The following is a 23,329-nucleotide window of genomic DNA, read 5'->3' on the forward strand; positions in this document are numbered from 1 at the left end:
GCGTTATTGTTACACCTTTTCCTCTGCACGGGAACATTATCACAAAAATGTTGAACCAAAGTTATTCCTTTTATCCCTTCACATTCTTAAGTTAATTCTCATTAAGCATTCAATTAGAATTCATCTTGAAACACAAAGTATTATACCTATGCATGTTTCAGTGCCATGGAGAATTGTTTGGGGTTGGGGTTTTTTTTTTTTTGTAGAGACAAGTCGCATCAATACCTTGCCCTGTTAGAAATACCTCGACTCCCAGGGGCTTGCTCTGGAAAGCATACAGCCAGCTGATCCTGTATGTTCCAAGTGTGAATACTGATATTGGTGTAAAGATGATGATGCCTATATATTTTGTATAGACATTTATTTCCAGGATAAATTAAAAAGAAAAGCAACTTCTTCACTTTTTTTTTTTTTTTTAAATCTTTATTCCAGGGCCACAGACTAAGATAAAAGGTTACATAGTAAAACATGGCTCAGGCTTTTGACGTTCCTGTTGGATTTCTAGCCGCTAAACCTGAGTTTCTACTTCTCTACAAAATGTTATCAGTTCACCATTTAAAAAAAAACGAAAACAACCAAACAAAACAAACCATTTCAAACCCTTCAGTTCTCCATGCTTTTAGTACCCACTGAAAAGCAAAAACTTTATGTACCTGTGCTTCAGTAAGACTTCTCCATCAGAAGTGTTACGGTCTGTAGGTACTGCACAGGGCATAAGTTTATTTGCTACTGCCTCGTGGAGCTCTTCGTTAGAGGAAGAACCACCTTTTCTTGTCCTTTCTTCCAGAACAGCAGCACCACAGGTGGCATGGCAAAACTTCTCCCCACACCACAGTTACTATTTTAAATAGTTATTACTTTTAAAAGTGCTAAAACAAGATAGGCTAAATTCTTGTTCAAATATTCAACAGTAAAAGACGGTATGATAAAAGGCTCACTACACATACAGGAAGTACTGAGGGGTGCTTAAGACGGTCTCTCAACCATAGATTTCAGGACACCAACATCTGGGAAACAGTGGTGTATATTTACTCACTACATCTAATTTCATTCACAAATATAAAAATTTCAGCTAGGTTTTGGAATGCTAATTGATTTTTTCCTTTCTTTTTTCTTGGATAATAAATTACTTTTCGAAAAAGCTGCCCTCACAGCTACAGGATTACTACTTTATGCTATACTAACTCAAAGATTAAAATCTTCATGCAAAAGATGAGGTTGTGCTGCATGAAACTTAAGGCACACGTATTAAACCAAGTTGAAGTGCTTCACGTATCCAAGCTCATCACTGCACCTCAACCTGAACTGAGACTTGGTCTTTTTAACGTGCCTGCAGCAATAGAGCGGCCTGGCCTTTGCGGAAGAAAGTAAGTTGACAAAACGAAGTACAAAGACCAGGCTCCAACAACAACAACAACAAAGCCAGTAAAATGTCCTGTAGAGAAAATATAGGTAAACTTAAATCCTATCACAAAACAGGTGCAAGTTGCCTTGTGGCTGTAAATCACTCTCCCTGTTGTAGAAGAAAATTCCTCCACATGAGAACTATCAGCCACTACTACCAGCTGTCGGGGACTTTTCAATGACAATCGGAGTATAGAATTTATGTGAAAAACTGCAGAGGAGCAACTTTTGGCTTCTTGCATAACAAGTGGCATTAAACTTTGGCAGTGCCAAGACTGAAGGGCTGAATTACTACTGGACTATCCACAGGGCCCTGTGAATTCTAATTGTCTTGTTTAGTAAGAGGAGAGTTACTTGGGTAGAAGGGCACTGCATCATGTAGCAGGAATGTAATTTAGCTAATTACAGCACCTAGACACATAAGTGGGGATATTTTCTGAAAAATGAGGATGACGAATGGGAGAAGTGACTTCTTTCACTGTCTTCTAGTAGTGCTTCTTGGCTGAAGGTTTGTAAGACACCAGAAGACCAAAGGAGGCGTACCCAAATAAAAGTGTCTGAATGAACCATTGAAACTGAATTGCCGGGTCAGTGATTCCTTTAGATCTGCAACATTAACAAAAGCATGAAATGTGTCAAAAAAACTTGACTGTACTGTGATACTTACAAACTAAGGTTAGGTATTTCTACCCATCCTTGATACATCAGACTTGATTAGAACATTTGAACTTAGCATCATTAATTTCAACCTATTGAGACTTATTTCCTGTACTAACTAAACATACCAGTTCTTGTGATTTTAGTGGATTTTAAGCTATCTACGGAACAAAGGTTCTTTCGGAGATCTCATGCATACAACTTCCTCAATAATATATAAATTGCAATCTCAGTCTATGCTATTTGAAATGACTTATCCTAGAAGTTTATGTACAAAGATCCAAGACAGTAGCTTAATACTAATCTTGATACACAAGTCTCTATGTAACTTCTTGTTGACTACAGTCATGGAAGGCAGACTGTACGCTAGCAGGGCAACGAGGCCTGACAATTACTGTGCGATGCAGGATGGAGAAGCACTGTTACCTCAATTTGTGGCTAGAAAATACAGGTACAGGGGACTGAAGACACCTGACTTGACTTATGAAGCAGAGACCTTCCTGTATCAGTTAGTTTTAACGTAGCATATGTGAATTTTTCTGTATATTACAGAAAACGTCACTTTTTCCTCCACTCCATTGTTGTTGAGAAATACTACTGAATTTTCAGAGAAAAGAACGAGTATAAACATGATCGCAAAACCAACAGATTTCACATTTCCAGTAAACAATTATGTGAAGCATAACTGTGCTCCAACTCATTAGTTTACAAGGGAGCTCCCTCTACTGACCTTTGCTAGAACAGTTCAGCTGTTAATTGTTCCACAGCCTCTACACGTACAAAATGATTGTGTAGCAAGTGTTGATTAACACAACATTTCTTAATGCTCGTTCTTAAATTGTCTTACCAGCTGTGAAAACTTTTTTTTTTTTTAATAATCCCAGCTGCAGCGTTTCCAAATGAGTGCAGAAGCTGGAAAACTAGGGCTTGAGGAACTTACCCGCTTGAATAAAGCAAGCTTACTTGAATAGACCATATGCAGAAATACAGGCCAACAGCCAATGACGGTGCTACTACTGATTAACAAATTTGTATCCGCTTCCTCCCTAGTTCTTTTCCTCACGCCTCCTTTGTGACGTTCATAAGTAGACATCACTTTTACATCAGTAAAAAGCCTATGGTGTTTGGTGCTCACAGTGAAGTACAACTGCTTGGTAATCTACAGAAGTATGCCTGAAGAGATGATGATGGGCAGGCAATCTGTGCTCTCTTTCTTATGGGCTTTAACACTGCTCTGTACAACTTCACTACTTGACTTGATTACAGTACACCCATTTGGTACATTCACCGGTAATCAAGTTCCCTCGTACTTAGATAGGTGTATAGACTATATATATATTTTTATCTGTAGAACCAGAGTTAAAATTTTAACTTTAAAGCTACATAATTTAAAACTGGAGCCTGGTAAAAATTTTATTACTAACTCCCATTCTGAAGGCAGAAAATGTTCATCCATATTCTATTATCTCGAGAACCACCTTAAATAGCTTTCCATGGAACAAAATCCCTTTGCCTCCAAAAGATGTTACCCTAGAAGCCTGTGACGGACAGCTGTGAACTGAACTAAATGAAGTGGAAAACTACCATTTTTACAATGGCAAACAGACCGTCCACCTACTCTGTAGAGCATGAAAACCAATACCTACATTCTTCTGAATTATTACAAACAAAATTCAAATGAACAGAAGGACGATGTGTTTGGACAGCATACCTTTCCAAATAATTTGTTATCCTAACATAAGACCTAGTTGGCCTCACTTTTATAGTCTGATCAGTCAAAGTATTTTATCCCACAAACCCGCAGATACAAGTAGATCTTAAATAGTGCCAAAGGGAAGTGTCCAATTGTATTCTCACAATATAGATGCAATCATTTAAACAGGTAATGAGCAGTCTCAAAATTCTGATGAGGTAAGATCTCATGAAGTTATAACACCTGGAGTTATCAGACTATTTCTACACCACCTATTGTTCCTTCCGCTTCCTAAAGCGCAATGTTACCCAGGGAACAGCGAGTTCGGAGGCAGACAGACAAGCTCTGGCAAACCTTGCTGCTGCCAGTTCTGCAAGTTGCCACCCCTTGCTTTTGCCACCCTGTACAACAGTAACCACTAGCACAATTTGCAGTAACCTCTTGTGGAGGACAGCAAACTGTCACTGCAGCCAGAACTTTATCAGTATCCTCTGAACTACTATTGCTGCCGAGGACCACCAAAATCAGTCTGTAGCTTATGGCACTTGTATCAGAAATCCTTTTCAGAGAAATCTGCGTTGGGGTGAGGGGAGGGAACAACTTACTGGCATAACTTAACACCGTAGAAGGCTTCTACTATGTGAATCAACCAGGATATCCAGAACCTAATAAAAAGAAAACATGTTTTATTTTGTTGAAAATTAGGGAGAAGACTGTTGTATCCGAGACGCATTGTGCAGAGAATGTAAAACTGGAAGCAGAGAAGTGACATCTCACTTTAACCTAAAAAGTGAGGCGTGTTTCTTATCTTAGGAAAACAAACTAACAAACACGTATAGTCTTGAAAGAAACTGAAGTCCACTGAGAAAGTTAGAGAACTGTAACTCATGCAATATGCCTGGACCTGCCATTTCAAGCATCCACTGCATGTTTCCAAAACTTTCAGCACTTAGATAAAGCCAAAAAGCCGAATGCTTAGTGAAAGCAGTACAAATTAATCTTAGTTAAGCGTGCAAAATCTGTCCTTTTACTTGCACAAGTATTTTTTTTTAGTCGTCCTAATGAGTTACTGAAGTTTTTATAGATTTAGTTCTATGAAAACAACTGTGTGTATAGATTCAGAATATATAATAATATGACTTGATTAGTCAAACTTGGTCTACAAATTTTCATATAGAAGCTTTTTTTAAAAAAAAAGTTACACGGGATATTCAGTTAGGATCAATTCAATACCTTGCTAAAGCAAAGATGCTCTGAGCAAAGATGGAGGCTTATCCTCTACGTGATGCATGGTAAAATAAACAAGAAAGTCTTGCCGTCTTCCTGTCTTTACAGGAAGTCGGCAAGTGAGAGGCCTGGTTACAGGGAAGTGTTTTCCAGCTCTCCTGTTTATTAAAAAACCAAAACCTAAGTTTTGTAACCCAGCAAAACTTAGCACTATGCAGTTTCGTCAGCAGGTTATTTCTCACGTGGACAGGATCAGGATAAGTTAGTAGCAGGGTAGAAAATGTTCTTTAATTGAAGCTGGAAAAAGAAGACTCCTATAGACTACTTGAGTAACAATTTGACAAAAAGAACCACTTTTAGGAGGTGTTACAGATAAGTTTACATACGCTCTAATAACTGTCTCCAAAAGTAGTATCTTTTTTTTTTTCCCCTTTCTCACCATAACAACACAGATGCCAAATTCTAAGTTGCATTTTTAAACTTTCATACTGGTCTTAGCCTGGTCTTTTACATACTTGTTACCCCACACCCTTAGTTGTAATGAGCTTGAAAGGAGAGCTCTTTAAAGGTAATTAACAACTGGGTTACAGGAAAGCTTGTTAACACAGACTAAGCAGATGAGTCGGAGAGAGGCAACAGGAGAGATGCAAAATGATTATATAAATATAACTTACCCATAGCATACCCATTTGTGGTGGTTTTCCACTAAATAATTAAGGAAGCTACCAAATATTCCCAAATGGCTATAAGGTATAGTTGAAGGCCAAAGTGTTACCCACTTAAATAAAAAAAAAAAAAAAAAAAAGTTAGCTTCAAGGTAGTTACCATCAATTTAACTTTCAAATTAGCTTTCTTTTTGCTCCCCCCACCCCCCACGTCTGTCAAACATGGCTTAGGGCTCATCTATTCATAGTACTTCAACTCTTTAATTCCATTAACCTTGTCCGAGACCCGTATTCTTCAACAACAAGACCACTAGCCTTCTAAAGCACGCTTGCTTAAGAAGATTCAAACCTATGAAACTTCTTTTCCTTGACAGACAAACCTATGAAACGTCTTTTCCTTGACAGACAAGATGCCAAGGTGGTAAGCTGAAGGTTGCTCTCTGTGTACCAAGAGCGCACCTGCGCATTAAGTGGCATTAAAGTTGTAAGCTCATTACCTATTGCACACGGTAGCAGCAAAAAATACATTGTCTCTGTCCTGAAGAAGTTAATCTGATGCGACTGACCTGAAGAATCCAAACAACGACTAGACTGAGAAGGAGGAATAACTATTTATCTCTAACAAGGGGGTCGGTCTTTCTTCTTTTGCCCCTTAAAAAAAGAAAATGACAGATTTCCTTCTATCTTGAACAGGGCACAGAAGATAATTGAGCACGAAGCCCAAGACCGAAGGTGCACGCGGTGTTCAGGTATCTTTCCTGGCACTGAGTGGGCCGCAGTGCTTACCACTGTCTACCTTTATTTTAACAAGCTGTGGAGGAGCAGCAGGGAGTCAGGGAGCTGTGCACTTTGGAGTCCATTGGGGATGTAAGGGAAACACTAAGCTAGGCCAAAGTTCACACTGGCTTATCTCTCCTCTGGTATCAATGCTGCAGTTTCTAACTATATGTAAATTTGGCTATGCCAAAGATGTTGGATTTAAACAGGGAATCTGCTTAAAGCTCATTCTGTTTCTTGAAAGGGTCCAAAAGCTGTTTTGTCAGCTGTTTGGCCTGCCTCGACCGTCATTTTTTCAGTGGTGGTTGTTACGTGTAGAAAAGCCATGCAAATAGAAGAAAAACTACAACACGTGGAAGTCAATGGATGACCTTCGTAACCTTGTCAGATCTATCGAAACTTGTCATTAATCTCCCCACTCCAGTAATCTGACCTATCTCAGCTGAAGTCCATTTTTTAGAAATTAAGACAACATGGTGACTGAACTAGTCTGTTTTCTAACAACGCTACCAGTCAATATAGTCTGTAACTAAAGCCATCGCTTGTAAATGCACCTTATCTGCGGATATAACTGATAGCTGTCCTAGAGCGAGTTTTATTGATGCACAATGCGGTTTCAATTCTGGGAACGTTGAAGACGCTTTCACAGGCTACCTGCAATGCAAACTCGCACAAGCTACAGCACTCGGGTTGTTGTACTCACACCCGGAGGTGCTGTAATGCCTTCAGTGCCACAGCCTTGCTCCACTTCGGAATCCAATTCAGGTATTTAATTTTTTTTCTCTGAACTTCCTTCATGGATGCCTTCAGCTCCCTCACAAGCTGACCTGGCCAAAGCGGCATTTTTAGTTTCCTCTCTCTCCCGGTTTGTTTCAGAAAGCGGCGTTTCCATGGACACTGGGACTACTAAGGAAGCCTGTTCCACAAACCCTGCAGGTAGCCGAGCTACCTGCGAGTCCCGCTGAGAAATTAGTTAGCTTACTTCAAGGTAGAGTTACCATCAATTTAACCTTCAAATTCGCTTTCTTTTTGCTCTCCCCCCGCCCCCCACGTCTGTCAAACATGGCTTAGGGCTCATCTATTCATAGTACTTCAACTCTTTAATTCCATTAACCTTGTCCGAGACCCGTATTCTTCAACAACAAGACCACTAGCCTTCTAAAGCACGCTTGCTTAAGAAGATTCAAACCTATGAAACTTCTTTTCCTTGACAGACAAGATGCCAAGGTGGTAAGCTGAAGGTTGCTCTCTGTGTACCAATCGCACACGGTAGCAGCAAAAAATACATTGTCTCTGTCCTGAAGAAGTTAATCTGATGCGACTGACCTGAAGAATCCAAACAACGACTAGACTGAGAAGGAGGAATAACTATTTATCTCTAACAAGGGGGTCGGTCTTTCTTCTTTTGCCCCTTAAAAAAAGAAAATGACAGATTTCCTTCTATCTTGAACAGGGCACAGAAGATAATTGAGCACGAAGCCCAAGACCGAAGGTGCACGCGGTGTTCAGGTATCTTTCCTGGCACTGAGTGGGCCGCAGTGCTTACCACTGTCTACCTTTATTTTAACAAGCTGTGGAGGAGCAGCAGGGAGTCAGGGAGCTGTGCACTTTGGAGTCCATTGGGGATGTAAGGGAAACACTAAGCTAGGCCAAAGTTCACACTGGCTTATCTCTCCTCTGGTATCAATGCTGCAGTTTCTAACTATATGTAAATTTGGCTATGCCAAAGATGTTGGATTTAAACAGGGAATCTGCTTAAAGCTCATTCTGTTTCTTGAAAGGGTCCAAAAGCTGTTTTGTCAGCTGTTTGGCCTGCCTCGACCGTCATTTTTTCAGTGGTGGTTGTTACGTGTAGAAAAGCCATGCAAATAGAAGAAAAACTACAACACGTGGAAGTCAATGGATGACCTTCGTAACCTTGTCAGATCTATCGAAACTTGTCATTAATCTCCCCACTCCAGTAATCTGACCTATCTCACCTAAAGTCCATTTTTTAGAAATTAAGACAACATGGTGACTGAACTAGTCTGTTTTCTAACAACGCTACCAGTCAATATAGTCTGTAACTAAAGCCATCGCTTGTAAATGCACCTTATCTGCGGATATAACTGATAGCTGTCCTAGAGCGAGTTTTATTGATGCACAATGCGGTTTCAATTCTGGGAACGTTGAAGACGCTTTCACAGGCTACCTGCAATGCAAACTCGCACAAGCTACAGCACTCGGGTTGTTGTACTCACACCCGGAGGTGCTGTAATGCCTTCAGTGCCACAGCCTTGCTCCACTTCGGAATCCAATTCAGGTATTTAATTTTTTTTCTCTGAACTTCCTTCATGGATGCCTTCAGCTCCCTCCCGAGCTGACCTGGCCAAAGCGGCATTTTTAGTTTCCTCTCTCTCCCGGTTTGTTTCAGAAAGCGGCGTTTCCATGGACACTGGGACTACTAAGGAAGCCTGTTCCACAAACCCTGCAGGTATCCGAGCTACCTGCGAGTCCCCCTGAGAAATTAGTTAGCTTACTTCAAGGTAGAGTTACCATCAATTTAACCTTCAAATTCGCTTTCTTTTCGCTCTCCCCCCGCCCCCCACGTCTGTCAAACATGGCTTAGGGCTCATCTATTCATAGTACTTCAACTCTTTAATTCCATTAACCTTGTCCGAGACCCGTATTCTTCAACAACAAGACCACTAGCCTTCTAAAGCACGCTTGCTTAAGAAGATTCAAACCTATGAAACGTCTTTTCCTTGACAGACAAGATGCCAAGGTGGTAAGCTGAAGGTTGCTCTCTGTGTACCAATCGCACACGGTAGCAGCAAAAAATACATTGTCTCTGTCCTGAAGAAGTTAATCTGATGCGACTGACCTGAAGAATCCAAACAACGACTAGACTGAGAAGGAGGAATAACTATTTATCTCTAACAAGGGGGTCGGTCTTTCTTCTTTTGCCCCTTAAAAAAAGAAAATGACAGATTTCCTTCTATCTTGAACAGGGCACAGAAGATAATTGAGCACGAAGCCCAAGACCGAAGGTGCACGCGGTGTTCAGGTATCTTTCCTGGCACTGAGTGGGCCGCAGTGCTTACCACTGTCTACCTTTATTTTAACAAGCTGTGGAGGAGCAGCAGGGAGTCAGGGAGCTGTGCACTTTGGAGTCCATTGGGGATGTAAGGGAAACACTAAGCTAGGCCAAAGTTCACACTGGCTTATCTCTCCTCTGGTATCAATGCTGCAGTTTCTAACTATATGTAAATTTGGCTATGCCAAAGATGTTGGATTTAAACAGGGAATCTGCTTAAAGCTCATTCTGTTTCTTGAAAGGGTCCAAAAGCTGTTTTGTCAGCTGTTTGGCCTGCCTCGACCGTCATTTTTTCAGTGGTGGTTGTTACGTGTAGAAAAGCCATGCAAATAGAAGAAAAACTACAACACGTGGAAGTCAATGGATGACCTTCGTAACCTTGTCAGATCTATCGAAACTTGTCATTAATCTCCCCACTCCAGTAATCTGACCTATCTCACCTAAAGTCCATTTTTTAGAAATTAAGACAACATGGTGACTGAACTAGTCTGTTTTCTAACAACGCTACCAGTCAATATAGTCTGTAACTAAAGCCATCGCTTGTAAATGCACCTTATCTGCGGATATAACTGATAGCTGTCCTAGAGCGAGTTTTATTGATGCACAATGCGGTTTCAATTCTGGGAACGTTGAAGACGCTTTCACAGGCTACCTGCAATGCAAACTCGCACAAGCTACAGCACTCGGGTTGTTGTACTCACACCCGGAGGTGCTGTAATGCCTTCAGTGCCACAGCCTTGCTCCACTTCGGAATCCAATTCAGGTATTTAATTTTTTTTCTCTGAACTTCCTTCATGGATGCCTTCAGCTCCCTCCCGAGCTGACCTGGCCAAAGCGGCATTTTTAGTTTCCTCTCTCTCCCGGTTTGTTTCAGAAAGCGGCGTTTCCATGGACACTGGGACTACTAAGGAAGCCTGTTCCACAAACCCTGCAGGTATCCGAGCTACCTGCGAGTCCCCCTGAGAAATTAGTTAGCTTACTTCAAGGTAGAGTTACCATCAATTTAACCTTCAAATTCGCTTTCTTTTCGCTCTCCCCCCGCCCCCCACGTCTGTCAAACATGGCTTAGGGCTCATCTATTCATAGTACTTCAACTCTTTAATTCCATTAACCTTGTCCGAGACCCGTATTCTTCAACAACAGGTCTTTTCCAACCTCAATGATTCTATGATTCTATGAAACTGGCAGTGGTTCTCGCTACTCGGCTGAATGTCACGGGCAGTGACATTTCTGTCGCTGAGCAGCTTGGTCTTCGGGAGGACGGGGGATCCAAAGGGCTGAGGAGGCCTGGGAAGGCTTCCTGGAGGTCCAGAAGGTCTCAGCTGAGCTGGGGAAGCCCAAGCCCACACGCGTCACGCCCTTAAGCGACCCTTGGTTCTCGCTACTCGGCTGAATGTCACGGGCAGTGACATTTCTGTCGCTGAGCAGCTTGGTCTTCGGGAGGACGGGAGATCCAAAGGGCTGAGGAGGCCTGGGAAGGCTTCCTGGAGGTCCAGAAGGTCTCAGCTGAGCTGGGGAAGCCCAAGCCCACACGCGTCACGCCCTTAAGCGACCCTCAATGTAAGGCAAAACTGAAAGAGGCGCTAGAAGGGTCTAAGTTAATTTCTCTCGTGTTTAAGAGATTTAACTGGTTACAAAGCACGTTGAGATCCATGCTTTATATTAAATAAATTATTTGAACTACTACTGGTAAAAAATACATATAAATATGCATATATACAACGCTATATTATATATGTATATATATGAGACTCTCCTAGGATACTACGTAATACCTTCCCTTTTGAAAACTACTAATTGAAAGCGTATTAAATCCAGCATTTTCTACTTTGTGCCGTTTTGGGACTTTGGACTCGGTGATGAGCTTGCCCAAAGAAGTCACTAGGGCCTTGGGAAAGGTGCCCACAGAGAGAAATGTTGAGGGGAGGTGTCTCCTGCTTTCCTTGGAGCTTTGCTACCTGTTTGCTTGACAGTGACTTTGACAGGGTAGAAGATAAACAGTGAGAAATGTTGACTGTGGTGTTCTCTCTCCTTGCCTGAAGGCTAAATACAGCTGCTCTTTTAACTATGTGTTAATGATGCGTCTGTAAAGCTGTTTTCTTCAACAACCAATGCAGCAAGTCCTGACGTTTTCCCAGCGTGAGCACTGTGTTGCAGAAAAGGCTCGCTATGGCGGGGATTGACTTTGCATGTGTTTGGGTTAGTTTTGTCCTGCCCGGAGACAGTTCTGTTTCCCCATCTCTGTATTTCATTCCCAGCTATTCCTGCCCAAAGCACTGTGCTTTTTTGCTGAGGTGTTCTGTGGAGATTGCAGGAGAGTTTGGTAAGAAATTCCTGCGGTGGTAAAACTGTTGCTGGGAGGCCATCTATGAAAACCATCGAGGTTGGCTACACGGAATACCATCTGCATGGTACGGTCGCCTGGGTTGCTTTGCTGACGCAGGGGAAGAGTGTGTGTGGCTCCACCTACAACGTCTTGGTGTCTGGCAGAAAGTTCTAAAAGTCAACCTCTTTTTTTTGTAGCCCATTACTTAATTTCTTGCTCTTTCGAACATTCTACGCAAATTGCTTCTGCCTGCCTGTAAATCCGCGTCCGAAGGTTGTGCTGAGATCCTGAGATGGCCCGGGCTTTGTGGTAGAAGTGCCTAGGACTGCCCCACACAAGGGCCTCTGCTCGCCCACCAAGAAGAACTTTTAAGGGCACAATAAGGCAGTTGTATTAGAACGTAAACAAAAAGCAACTAACTTGTTAGAAGGATGGATGTGCTGCTGTGAGGAGTTGACTGGAGAGGGCAGTCAAGTACACAGGAAAGAAACGGGCTGTTGGCAACCGGGCGCTGCCGTAGCAGAAAGGTGTTGGGAGGAGAAAGGTGTTGCTATCTCAGCCATGGGGTGTGGGACCCGCAGCTGGGGACGGGGAGTCAAACCCTTCCCCTTCCTGCTGCCCCTTGGAGGGGGACACACGTCTCTCTCGCTGCTCACGCATCTCTGTGGACATTTGCTTTGTCAGTCTGGCTTTGGTGGCCAAAAACAGCCAGGTGAGGTCACAGACGATGTCATGTTATCCTTTCTGCCACACTCCAGTGAAGACTGCCCAGACTGTGTCACCTTGGGGTGTCTGGCTAACTCTTCTTTCTCCTTCACCAACAATAATTGATTTACCTTTTTATTGACATTAAGTGATATTCTTCCTGGCCCGCATAGGCCACGGTCACAAAACCAGCTAGCCCAGCATGCGGCCCACCAGAAGGGGCCGGCCTTCATGTGTGACAGCAGCCCCCAGTCGCTGCCAGCCTGGTTGACACAGGTAGCTCTACCAGCCCTGGGCATCTCCACAGCCTCGGACTTGAAAGTGAGATCATTAATGAAGACAGCTCGCTGCTCAGACCTTCTGTGGGGGTGGTTCCATTTCTAATCCAGGGCGGTGTCTTTGACCTGGCTTTTTAAAAAAGGCTGTTTCTCTTGACAAAGAGAGGAGTCTTTGGAGTATTTAAGAAGCTGAATATAGTTCCAGTCTTCGTCATTTAAAGCCAGAAGTCCTGTAGCATCATCTAGTCCGGCCAGCACAGGCCATTAAATATTACCTTGTTTCTCTGAATTGAGCTCTGTAACTTGCACTTACTTAAAGCATACTTTTCAAGGGGCATTTTATCTTTGAAGATGTCCAAAGACAGAGAATCCACTGCTTTCAATGATTAGTCTTTCTTGTGTTCCTTAGGTGTTGTTAGTATGTACCTAACAACTAATTTTGAGGGAGTCATTTTGCAGAGTCTAGCTGAAAAGCTCGCTCTATCATATTTTGCAAAATGTTTGCATTTATGCCTTGATACTTTTGACCAATAGGTTAGCTACCTTTGTGGTTTCAACACTGGAAATGTTATTTGTCAGTAAATTAGAAACTACAAATCCCAAAGAGTGTTATGTGAATTATTGAGAATTGCATTTATTGACAAGTGTAATCTAAATTAGAAACTACCAATCCCAAAGAGTGTTATGTGAATTATTGAAAAAATGCAGAACCAATTTCCTTTGCCAAGTTTACAGGAAATAAAACTATTTCTGCATGCTTTACTTCACCATAACTCCTGAGATTTCTACTTTTTTCCTTTCCTTTTCTCTTAATCAGTGCCACAAAGTGACTGAATGAAGACCTGGCATGCTGCTATGAGTTGGCATCTCTCAATAGCGTACTCACACCAAAATATCTCCAAGGCTGAGTGCAGACAGCCAGCTCGGGCAGCTCTGGCCGTGCTTACCAGAAGCCGGATTTAGATTTATAGTTTGGAACACGTCTCTCTGTTGTGACAGGATTAACACAGCTCCATATTCTTTCTCAGGCCTTTCCTATGCTAGAGAACATGCAGATACTGGTAGCTAGCAATCGGCACAGCTGCCATCACGATGACGGGGCTCTGTAAGCATTTGAAGAAGATGAGCTAATCTAGCTGTACCCTGCTTCAGGCTGCACAGATTGCTAAACGGAGTCTATTTTTATAGTAGTCAAGGCCATAGAAGAGAGAGGGAAAGCATAATCTTAAAAACAAGTTGGAAAGAAAAAAAAGTGTGCTCGCTCATAAGTGCGTACAAACGTTTTTTCTTTCACTTGCATCACTTGCCTTAGATTTCAAATTAGGTTGGTAATTAAAGCCACCAGTACTTTTTAAGAACCTAAGACCGAAAGAGATGTTCGTTACGAGATCAACAGGTAAGGTTACTAACCACACAGTAACATGAAAATGGGACGTATGATCCTCTTTCTTTGAGATTTCAAAGAAAGACAGCTGCATTAGTTTTAAAAGAAGTTTTTTCACTGAAGTTGTGTCCGTAGGGTCCTGAGGTCTCCATAGCGACTGGGTATGTAAGCTGAGATGGGTTACTTCTGCTGAAAACAATAAAACGGACGCGTGCATTCTTCCTGCCTAATCCCCGAGACATAGCTGGCTCATTTCACACACTGTTTATATCTGTGTATCACTCAGATTTTCAAATACTAAAGTTTCTGTTGTACCTAGTAGTGGAGAAAACGCGTTCCCCCTTCAGTTTAGAAACATTTGCTATCTCTAACTTAGAGATATTGACTATCTCACTTTCATCGGGAAGTACAAAGGGTATTTGCCAGGTAGTCTGCCTCTTTTGTTTGGTGTTCTTGGTAGATGCCAGAGACTAGATAGAGACATGTTAGCTCTTCTGTGTCTCTTAAAATTCTTTAAAAAAAAAAAAAAGGGATTAGTCTAATTCAGACCGACCTTTATGGTGTGAGTCATCCTACTGGAGTCAGTGATGTGACTTGTGTAAACAGCAACTTTCTGTGTAAGTAAGGATTAAGGGATCGGGCTTCTTTTAGGAAGTTACTTGGAAATGAACCGCAGCCAACTTTAAACTGGATTTGAAGCTGGTATAAAAGAGATGAGATGCATTCAGTGAAAGTTACCTAAGGAGATGGAATTATCAATAAAACATTTTTTAATCGGAGTTAAATGACACAGTGCTGTAATGAAACTACTGCAAGCAATGTCTGATTCCTAATGTAACTAGTTAACGTGTGACTGTTCCTCTGTCATTTTTAATTTCTAATGGGGAGTTAAAAAACATTTTACTTTAATCTTTTAGTTCTTAGACTGGAGAAGCTAAGGAAAAGTACGGTCTTTAATTTCATGTTGCAGTTTGACAAGCATTACAGTTTTGAGGTTAATGGTCAAGATTTTCAGCAGATTCCCATCCTTACAAAAAAAATTTAAAGAATAATGAGACATGCATAAGAAGAAGAAATGGGGTATAGTAATTCTGCTCGTTGTTGTAACGAATACCCTTTGTGACTTGGAAGTAAATAAACCTTTGCACATATCGCTGCTGTATCCTTCTCATAGGTGAATGGATTCCTTGGATGTTTGATAAAACTAATTCTCTTCTATCACATTTTTAACACAATTGGGAGCATAACTCAAGTCATGCAAAATGTCAGCTATAAAGGTCCCAGCCAAATAATTTATTCTTTGCAAAGATTAAGACCTAACTAATACCTATAAGCTACAAAGGTATGAATTTCTCGTTGATTTTATTACAGATTCAGTTTGTGCATTTTAGAGATGAATTTATGTCAGAGTTCTACATGCTCATCCTAACACTATCACTGTGGGGTTTTTTTCTGTTATTAAAAAGGAACAGAAAGGTGCAACAGACTTTTTTATCATGATGCGCTTCAGCCAACATTGCATTAATAAGCCCTTCTAAATAGACTGCCAAAGCTCCCCAGTTTGAAGTCCAGGTTGCACAGAGAGCTTCCGTTTTGATCGCAGTTGTGCATTTTACAGTTCTGTGTTTGTTTTTAGTGATGTCTGGTGGGATTCAATAAATTTAGTCCTACTAGAACTATTTTGTGAACATCTCTGATGGCTTTCTCTTATTGTGTGAGGTAGCTTTAAAAAATGAGAGAGTAACAAGTAACATCCATTTGAAAGCTCAGTTTATAAAGGTTGGATTTATGCTACAAGTATTTGGTGGAATTTTTTTAAATTGGATTTATGCTACAGGTATTTGACAGGATTTTTTTTTAAAGGTATGCGGGCAAAAAAAATATTTTATGTCATTCGGGGAGGCTCTTCAATACTACTGAACGTACCTTGCAAGGATAAATTACATGTGACCAGACAGCCTTGTTCATATTGGTCATGTTGGAAAAGCCTGAGTAGTTTAGACTATTCAAAACTGTATTGCATACAGGTAAGGGTCCATGACTCTGCACACCAGCATCCTACAGCGTTATAGACCGAGTGGTTAAAAACAGGCCGAAGGAGTACGTCTCCAGCAACCCATCAGCATTTTGATGCCTTGTTCTGTCCCTTAACCACTTGATGACCGTGCGTGTGTATTTTAATACATAGTATTTGGTATCTGATATCACCTCGTTTCTCCCTGAAGGTATTCCTAACTCTTTATTTCTGCTTCCTATTTCGAAAGACACTGCCTTAGGCTGCCAAGTTCTTCACATGCATGGTGGTAAACACAGGAGTGCAGCTTTGGGAAAAAGGAAAGGTTTCCAATCAGTTCACTGTTCTCGAGGGCCTGTTGGGACCAGCTAATGCATCTTTATCGTGTTTCTCAGTTAATGAGCAAGTCGTGTCAATGGACGCAGTTTTCTAGCTCTGAGTATTTTTTTTCCTACATGTCTGGAATGGGAATACTGTGATGGAAAAGCTAACTGCAGTACAAAAAAGCCAGTGCAGATCTAGCAGAGAAATGGGGTCACTAGCAGATGGGTGAGATGGGTGGGAAGCACATTTCAGTACAACCACATGGGTGGGGATGTTATTTGGGAGATGAGAAGGAATAGGACTGACAAGGGAGGTTAGAGCGATAGTTCTTTGAACAGGGAGGAGAAGACTCCAGACAACTTGTCTCCAGTTAAGGCAGACTAGCCTTAAGGCCAAATTCACTCATCTTTAGGCGACTAGTTATCGTAATCAAGTTCGGCAGACTATGATGTTGCGATTTGCAGTATTTCTATAGTGTCACGTGGGTGTGTTTGTGTTCTGCCAGCACGAGAAAAAGATACAGTCCTTGTCCTAAACCATCTGCAGTTCAGAGGTCTGATCCTCTCAGGTGCTAAAAGTCCACAAGTGTTTCTGGAGCTGATCGGTCATAGGGCATCTGCCAGTCACACAAACAGCATTGGTGAGGACGATGACAGTCAGTCTCTTACAAAGGAAGGGAGACAGGGAAGGAGATGGCAGGGAATACAAGGGAAAGGATTACCATAAAGTAGTGCAGACCGTGAACCTGACCGTACCGGGCATGAAGTACTGCTGCATTTAAATGAAACGGCATTTATCTCAGTGGTGCTGGGGCAAGCGAGGGCTTGCCAGACTGAACTGCACTCAGTAATCCTCCGGGGGCCCAGGCTGGATTTCAGGAGGATATTTTATACACAATTTTTTGATGTTTCTTAAGGCAGGATTTTAGTGAACGCAGGTTTCCTACCACATGGGTTCCCGTGCGGCTTTTCTACTCGGCGTGCAAAGGGGTACAAGAATACTGATAATCTATGCGTTAGGCTTATTACAAATGGAAATCCTACTCCAGCCCATTCCTGCGCTGGTGCAGACTCTGCTCTGCTGATTTGTCCTTCCCTGTGGTCATCCTAACTCTTTACAGGCTCAGGCTCAGCCTGTCCGAACTCTAGATCGCTGTTCTGTGGCTGTGAGGTGGATCTGTCCCTCAGAAGAGAGATTTCCCTCCACCAGAGCAGGAGACATTGTATTGTGGGAGAGTGGGAGCACTAATCACTACCTTCCCGGCAAGTCTGTGCTATCCTACAACCATCTCCCAAGACTTTCATTCTACTGCCCACAAGAAAAATGAATGGTGTTGGGCACCACCATTTGTGTCTTTAATAAAAGACACAAAGTTTGCAAATGTTTTGGCTTCAGTTTTACCTGGGGTCTCATTTCCTTTAAAAGGCAGTCTTCTCTTTGAAAGGGATGGCAATTTCTTTCAGGATTGTCACAGGATTCAAAAACTCACCAGTAGGCAGCATAATGACAGTACAAGTAAGGAACCATTCTCAGGTTCAGACAATAGATGACCATTACAACTCAGAAATGAGATCCTGGGGTTTGATAGATAGTTCTGCGAGATGGTCAAAAAAGCAACAGAAACATTAGGAGTTATTAGGAAAGCAATGGAGAAAAAAATCATTATCAGCATAATAATACCTAAAACACCATGATTCATCTACGTCTTAAATACTGAGAGTCATTCTAGTCTTCCTATCTTGGGGAGAATACAGTAGAACTGGACAAAGTTCTGAAAAGGGCAACATGAATGATCAAAGGCATGGAGTAGTTACCATAGGGCGAGTAATCGTGGATCAGCTACCGTGAGTAAGATGGGATTTTTTCAGCCTGGAGAAGAGGTGGCTGAAGGGGGAAAGTGATGGGGTTTGATAAGAAAATGGGCAGCGTGAACTGCTGGAACTAGCGAAGGTCTTTGCACATTCTTGTGTGGGAGGCAGCAAGAACCAAATGATTCCAGCAGGCAACATATTAAGAACAAATAAAAGTAAGTGTTATTACATACAACTTGTAGTTAAGCTGTGGAAGTCCTAGTCAGAGGATGCTTTGGAAGCTAAAATTTTACATAGGTTCAAAAAATGACTGGATAAATTCACAAAATAGAAGCATATTGTGTTCTCTGTATACTTAGAAACTCTCATCCACCTCAGGAAGTCTCTGGGCTGAAAATAACAGAGGTCATCATCATCATCGTTACTAGGTAAAAGTACCAGTACGTTGCTGACTGAGCTGGCTATAGATGCCTCCCTTCCCTAGACAGGTATCCATTTTTGGCCATTGCTGAAGAGCTAAATATCAGGCTAGACAGACATTTGGTTTTAGCAAGTATGGCCCTTTTTGTACGCTTGCCCCAAATTTCAGATGCTTACAGTCAGTGCCAGGAATTATTTTAAGGGTTAAATATAAGAAAAACTTGTGTGAGATTATTCAAAAGTTATGTGAAACTGGTCTAATGCCTTTTTCACCTTGAAATCTATCGTTTTAATGGGAACTGAGTCAGAGCAAGACTTAACGGTTCGTGTTGTTTTCAGCAATGTTGTTTTCCTCCACCTTCAGGTGTTAGAAACAACATTCATTTCAGGTAGGAAAAAAGGCTAGAGCAATGCTTTGGCATAATAAAGGTGTTTACTGTGAGGGAAAGCTCAGTGGTGCTGGTGACAGAGCTCTCCCAAGAGCCAGTTCTGGACTGCGGAATGAATGCTCTTAGAAAGCAGGGAGTATCATAAGTTTTGCCCTCTTTTTGCTCAAGGTGCAAAATACGTCTCCAGCCTGCTCGTCCTGAGACATCATGGAAGAGTGCCTGTCTGGCCATTGAATTCTTTTCAAAACAAGACAGGCTGCTGTAAATGCTCCTTTCCCTGAAGAGCAGGTGAGAGCAGAACCATCACTTGGTTGCTCATGTTCTTTGGAGGGTTCCTGGGAGCATCTGGCTATGACAGTACTGCCCATAGGGGGAAATCTTTGTGGGAGAGAATCCACGTTGTTTTGCTGAATTCCACAGTTTTCCATTTGAACACGAAATCTCTTTGCAATTCTCCAGGGTTGCTTTTTATTTCAGTGATGTAAGAGCTGCCTTTTACTGCCAAGCCCATAATTAAAGCAGTGTTGACTGGTAAGTAATGGGCTGCAAAAGGTGTACCAAAAGATAATTAAAGATGCACTCCAGATAAGCAGGGCATGAGCATCCTTTTTATGAGGTGTTAATGTCTGAAGACCAACTAGTGAAATTGATCTTGCCTCCTGCAGGATGAAAGTTCTGCTTAAACATCAATAGCATTGTACTGCCCTAGAAAATGTTTGATGTAGGGATTTCTAGAGGGCTGTGCTTGTCCTAAGACTCCCCAGGCAGGCGCCTGGTGACGGAGCCCATGCTGCACTGGGTAATGCGGCATCCCATTCATGCCAGCATGATTTTGGGGTCGCCTTTGCATCTCCTAACACTAGGGCTGCTCTGGAGAGAGGAGAGGAGCTCCCGATGCCCTGATGGGGACTAGGATAGATGCAAACCTTTTTTGAGAGCCATTTTAAAGAGCACTGTGGCTAGCCCCTGTCTAACAACTGTGTTGTCTCTCCTAAATGCCCTTTACATACATATCCTTCATTTTTGTTGTATTTTCAGCATATTCCACATGTGATTTGCATTCCCCTGTAGATGCACTTACACCACGACTCTGGCATAAAGGAGCATTGGCAGAGGACACAGTGGGTTTCCACATTTGGACTCCACTGACATCTATAGCAAAATTCCATGGATTTTGGTGGGAGCCTGAAGACAATCTACGCACCGAAGAGATGCTGGTTTTGTTAAGCATGCTGCTTTGGGTATTCCTGCTTCTTTCCCCACACTCTTCCCATTCCCCTATTTGTAAAATGAATCAAAAATAGAGGTGGTGGAGGGGAATACTATTTTCCCGATACAGTTTAGAGAAGAGATGGCGGAGCTCACAAACAGTTGTTTTGATTATGACTGACATGCAACAGCACGATGATGCCAAGGGAACGTGGGCAGCAAGGGCCGGTCAGTGTTATTGCCTGGATTAGGGTTTGGTCAAACTGCAGCTGTAGCAGAAATTAGCTCTTACGTTAGGCAAAGTCCATACGTCTCAGCAGAAGAGGGGGAAGAGGAGGGGGAGGCAAAGATTGCCATCTTCTTTCCTGGAATCTCACTTAAAAACAAAACTCGCAATCTAAGTCTCTATCAATTAGCATTGCAAAGAAAATCTCTGAAAATGAAGGGTGTAAAGAGGCTGCCTGGCAGAGTGCCTGAAACAATAACTCTGGGAAGTGTGAACTGCTCTCTCCATAGCCAGAGGATGTTAACAAAAGCCTGGTCTATTTGACCTAGCTAGTAGTGATGGACAGCCACTCTTCGCAAGCAGTGCAAGTCGGTGCAAGCCTCTGCTGACTCCTCCTTATCTCTTCTGCACTGGCTGTGGCTATAAGGTGTGTATGTGTGCGTTGGAGGGGGTGGCTTCCCTCTCCTTTTGAGATCAATATTGCAGGCTGCCTGCGGGGTCAGCTTTGTGTTGTAGTTATTCCTATGAGACGATGTTTTCTGCCATGAAAATTGGAAATCCAGAAAGAGAAACGACAGCATTTGTTCTAGCCTTCCCTGTGGCCAGACTGAATGAGTGAGCTCTTTGTACCCTACAAACATCCTTGGTATCCTTGATCCAGTTTATTATGCGCCCCACCGACAGTTGTACCGGAATTGCAGAGAGATGGAAAGGTCATATGCAATTCCATACTTTCTTGTGCCGGTTTAAATCGGGGCTCCCCAACTCTCTTTTACCCTCTGCTCCTGTGCACCCCCATCCCACGCTGGTGCTTGAACTAAGCTCGCCAAAAACTAACCTGGCCAAAAAAAAAAAAGTGATCAGTTTTTGGAAGGAGTAGCTCTGTGAGTTGGCTCATTTTCTAGTCAAGTGTGCGCTGGAGATGGCGTGTGCAGGACTGTGTGTGAAGCGATATGGGGGCTTAAAGGGAGGTAGAATTGCACCCCGCGTGCTTAGAACAAGGATTAGCTGAAGGCGGGTTTGCTGTAGAGAAGACTGTCAATAAAACTGTGCCACCAAGCTTTATATGTCTGCTTATTGCATCTGAGCCTTCATCCACCCTCCCTACATATGTATCTGAGTATTAAAAGCAAACTAAAACCGAAGGACTAGCAGCACACCTTGACTGTACCTAGAACTGCTGAACCACTTGCCACCTGGCTGCTTTTTTCCCTTCTCCCACGTGCAAATTCTTGCTTAAATACAAATTTATTGTTTACATGGAAAGGAAAAACTCCGAACTATCCTGGAGCTCTGGGGGAGAAAAGAAGTCCTGTGGGATGTATCTGTGCTACGACAGTCCAGCTTATGGGAATGATACGGTAGAAGAAAGGGGAGGAGTACTGAGAAAATGCTTCAAGCTGTTGTTTCCAGGTGTTTTGGGCTACACGCTGCAGTCATCCCTCAAATTCTCACTGCCTTCATATACACTGCTGCTTGAAAACATTATTTAGGTAAAGTGCTTTCTGAGGGCATTTACCTTGCCTTACGGACAGAGCTGCTAAAGGAATCCAGTCTCTGGAGTACTAGACTCACAGGGGCTGACTGTCGCCCCTGTCTGGGAGGGCATTCATTTTTGTTGTGAACCACTGTGGTGGTGTGTGCAATGTTAAAACCCTCACCCAGCTCAACCCAAAAGTGGCTGCTTGAATGGCAGACACGCCGGTCCCTGCAGAATGCAAACAGTATATAACAGCTTGCAGACTTTGTCCCCTTACCCTTTAGCTTCAGAACAAGCTGGAGCGGGTCCCAAGCCTGAAAAATGAATGGGGACATGTTGAGACGAAAAACACATGAAGTAATGATGCCACTGCTCTTGAACACCTTCAGTGATAGCCATTAATGGCCTCATTTGACAAATTATTACATTAACTAATTGATTTGCTGCTGTTCTAATCCTGTTCTAACATCTAATCCTTTTCGGCATTGCAACTGTTGCCCTGTGTAAATCCTTATGTCACTCTTGGCTCTCAAATAGTATTTCTGGCCTCTCTTTTGGATTATGATTTCACCTTGGGCTGAAAGCACAGACCTTGCTTGTTCTGTACATGACCTGGATGAGTAGAGCTGTCTGGAGGAAAAAAAAGCAGCCCTAGGAAAGGAAAAGGTTGTGCTGAGCTCTTCAGCACACGCTCGGGAGGGAGACTGCTCCTTGCCCCCCAGGTGACCGCAGAGTGCGCTGCGGCTTTGTCCTCTACTGTGACCGGTGGGGTTTGATGCAATGTCTAGTAAAGCCACCAGCGTTTTATTTAATGCAGTTAAGTCGATGAGAAACGTCCCACGGATGGGAATAGGAGCGGGGTAACTAAACGGGGAAGACAAGGAGTCGTCGCCCGGGTGCAGTAAGAGCTGGGATGGTTTCCCTTCAGGAGAAGGGCAGTGTAGAGGCCTCCCCGCATCCGGGGGATCCCCGGATTTCCACCAGAGCCCCAGGCCTGCGGTGCGGAGAGAAGGGGAGCCTTCTCAGAGGGCCGAACCCAAGGCGAAAGATAACTTCATTAAATTATCCACTCTCCATTTGAATTAAAGAAAGGCGGATGGGTTTGTGGCGGCGGCGGGGGCTTCGCTGGGAGACGCTTTGGCTCCTTCGATGGGGCGAGACCTCATTATGTGTATTTTGGTGATGGGATGACAATGGAGGTGTGGGAGACGGCTCTGAGTCACCCTCGGAGGGCCGGCGGACCAGGCGCCATTGGCGGGGCCGG

General features: G+C 42.8%; 1 protein-coding gene across 1 annotated transcript; it reads right to left on the reverse strand.

Moving 5' to 3' along the window:
• Nucleotides 1–502: 502 nt before the first annotated feature.
• TMEM254 (transmembrane protein 254) lies at nt 503–22,400 on the reverse strand. The gene is made up of 4 exons (XM_009275447.2): nt 22,343–22,400; nt 5,656–5,791; nt 4,360–4,419; nt 503–2,010 (listed from the first exon to the last, which is right to left on the reverse strand). Exons 1-4 carry the CDS (start codon nt 22,398–22,400, stop codon nt 1,890–1,892), a joined length of 375 nt encoding a protein of 124 aa, XP_009273722.1. The 3' UTR covers nt 503–1,889.
• Nucleotides 22,401–23,329: the final 929 nt, after the last annotated feature.

This window comes from Aptenodytes forsteri, unplaced genomic scaffold (assembly GCF_000699145.1).
Source record: "Aptenodytes forsteri isolate BGI_AS27 unplaced genomic scaffold, ASM69914v1 Scaffold353, whole genome shotgun sequence".
Lineage (NCBI taxonomy): Eukaryota > Metazoa > Chordata > Aves > Sphenisciformes > Spheniscidae > Aptenodytes > Aptenodytes forsteri.

What these genes read in the sequence shown, in the direction of transcription:
- TMEM254 (XM_009275447.2), bottom strand. Translation starts at nt 22,400, where the DNA reads ATGTCCCCATTCATTTTTCAGGCTTGGGACCCGCTCCAGCTTGTTCTG. An exon ending in GCTTGTTCTGAAGCTAAAGG is followed by an intron (nt 5,792 to 22,342) that starts GTAAGGGGACAA and finishes ACTACCTTGAAG; the next exon opens with CTAACTTTTTTTTTTTTTTT. An exon ending in TACGGTGTTAAGTTATGCCA is followed by an intron (nt 2,011 to 4,359) that starts GTAAGTTGTTCC and finishes TTAATGTTGCAG; the next exon opens with ATCTAAAGGAATCACTGACC.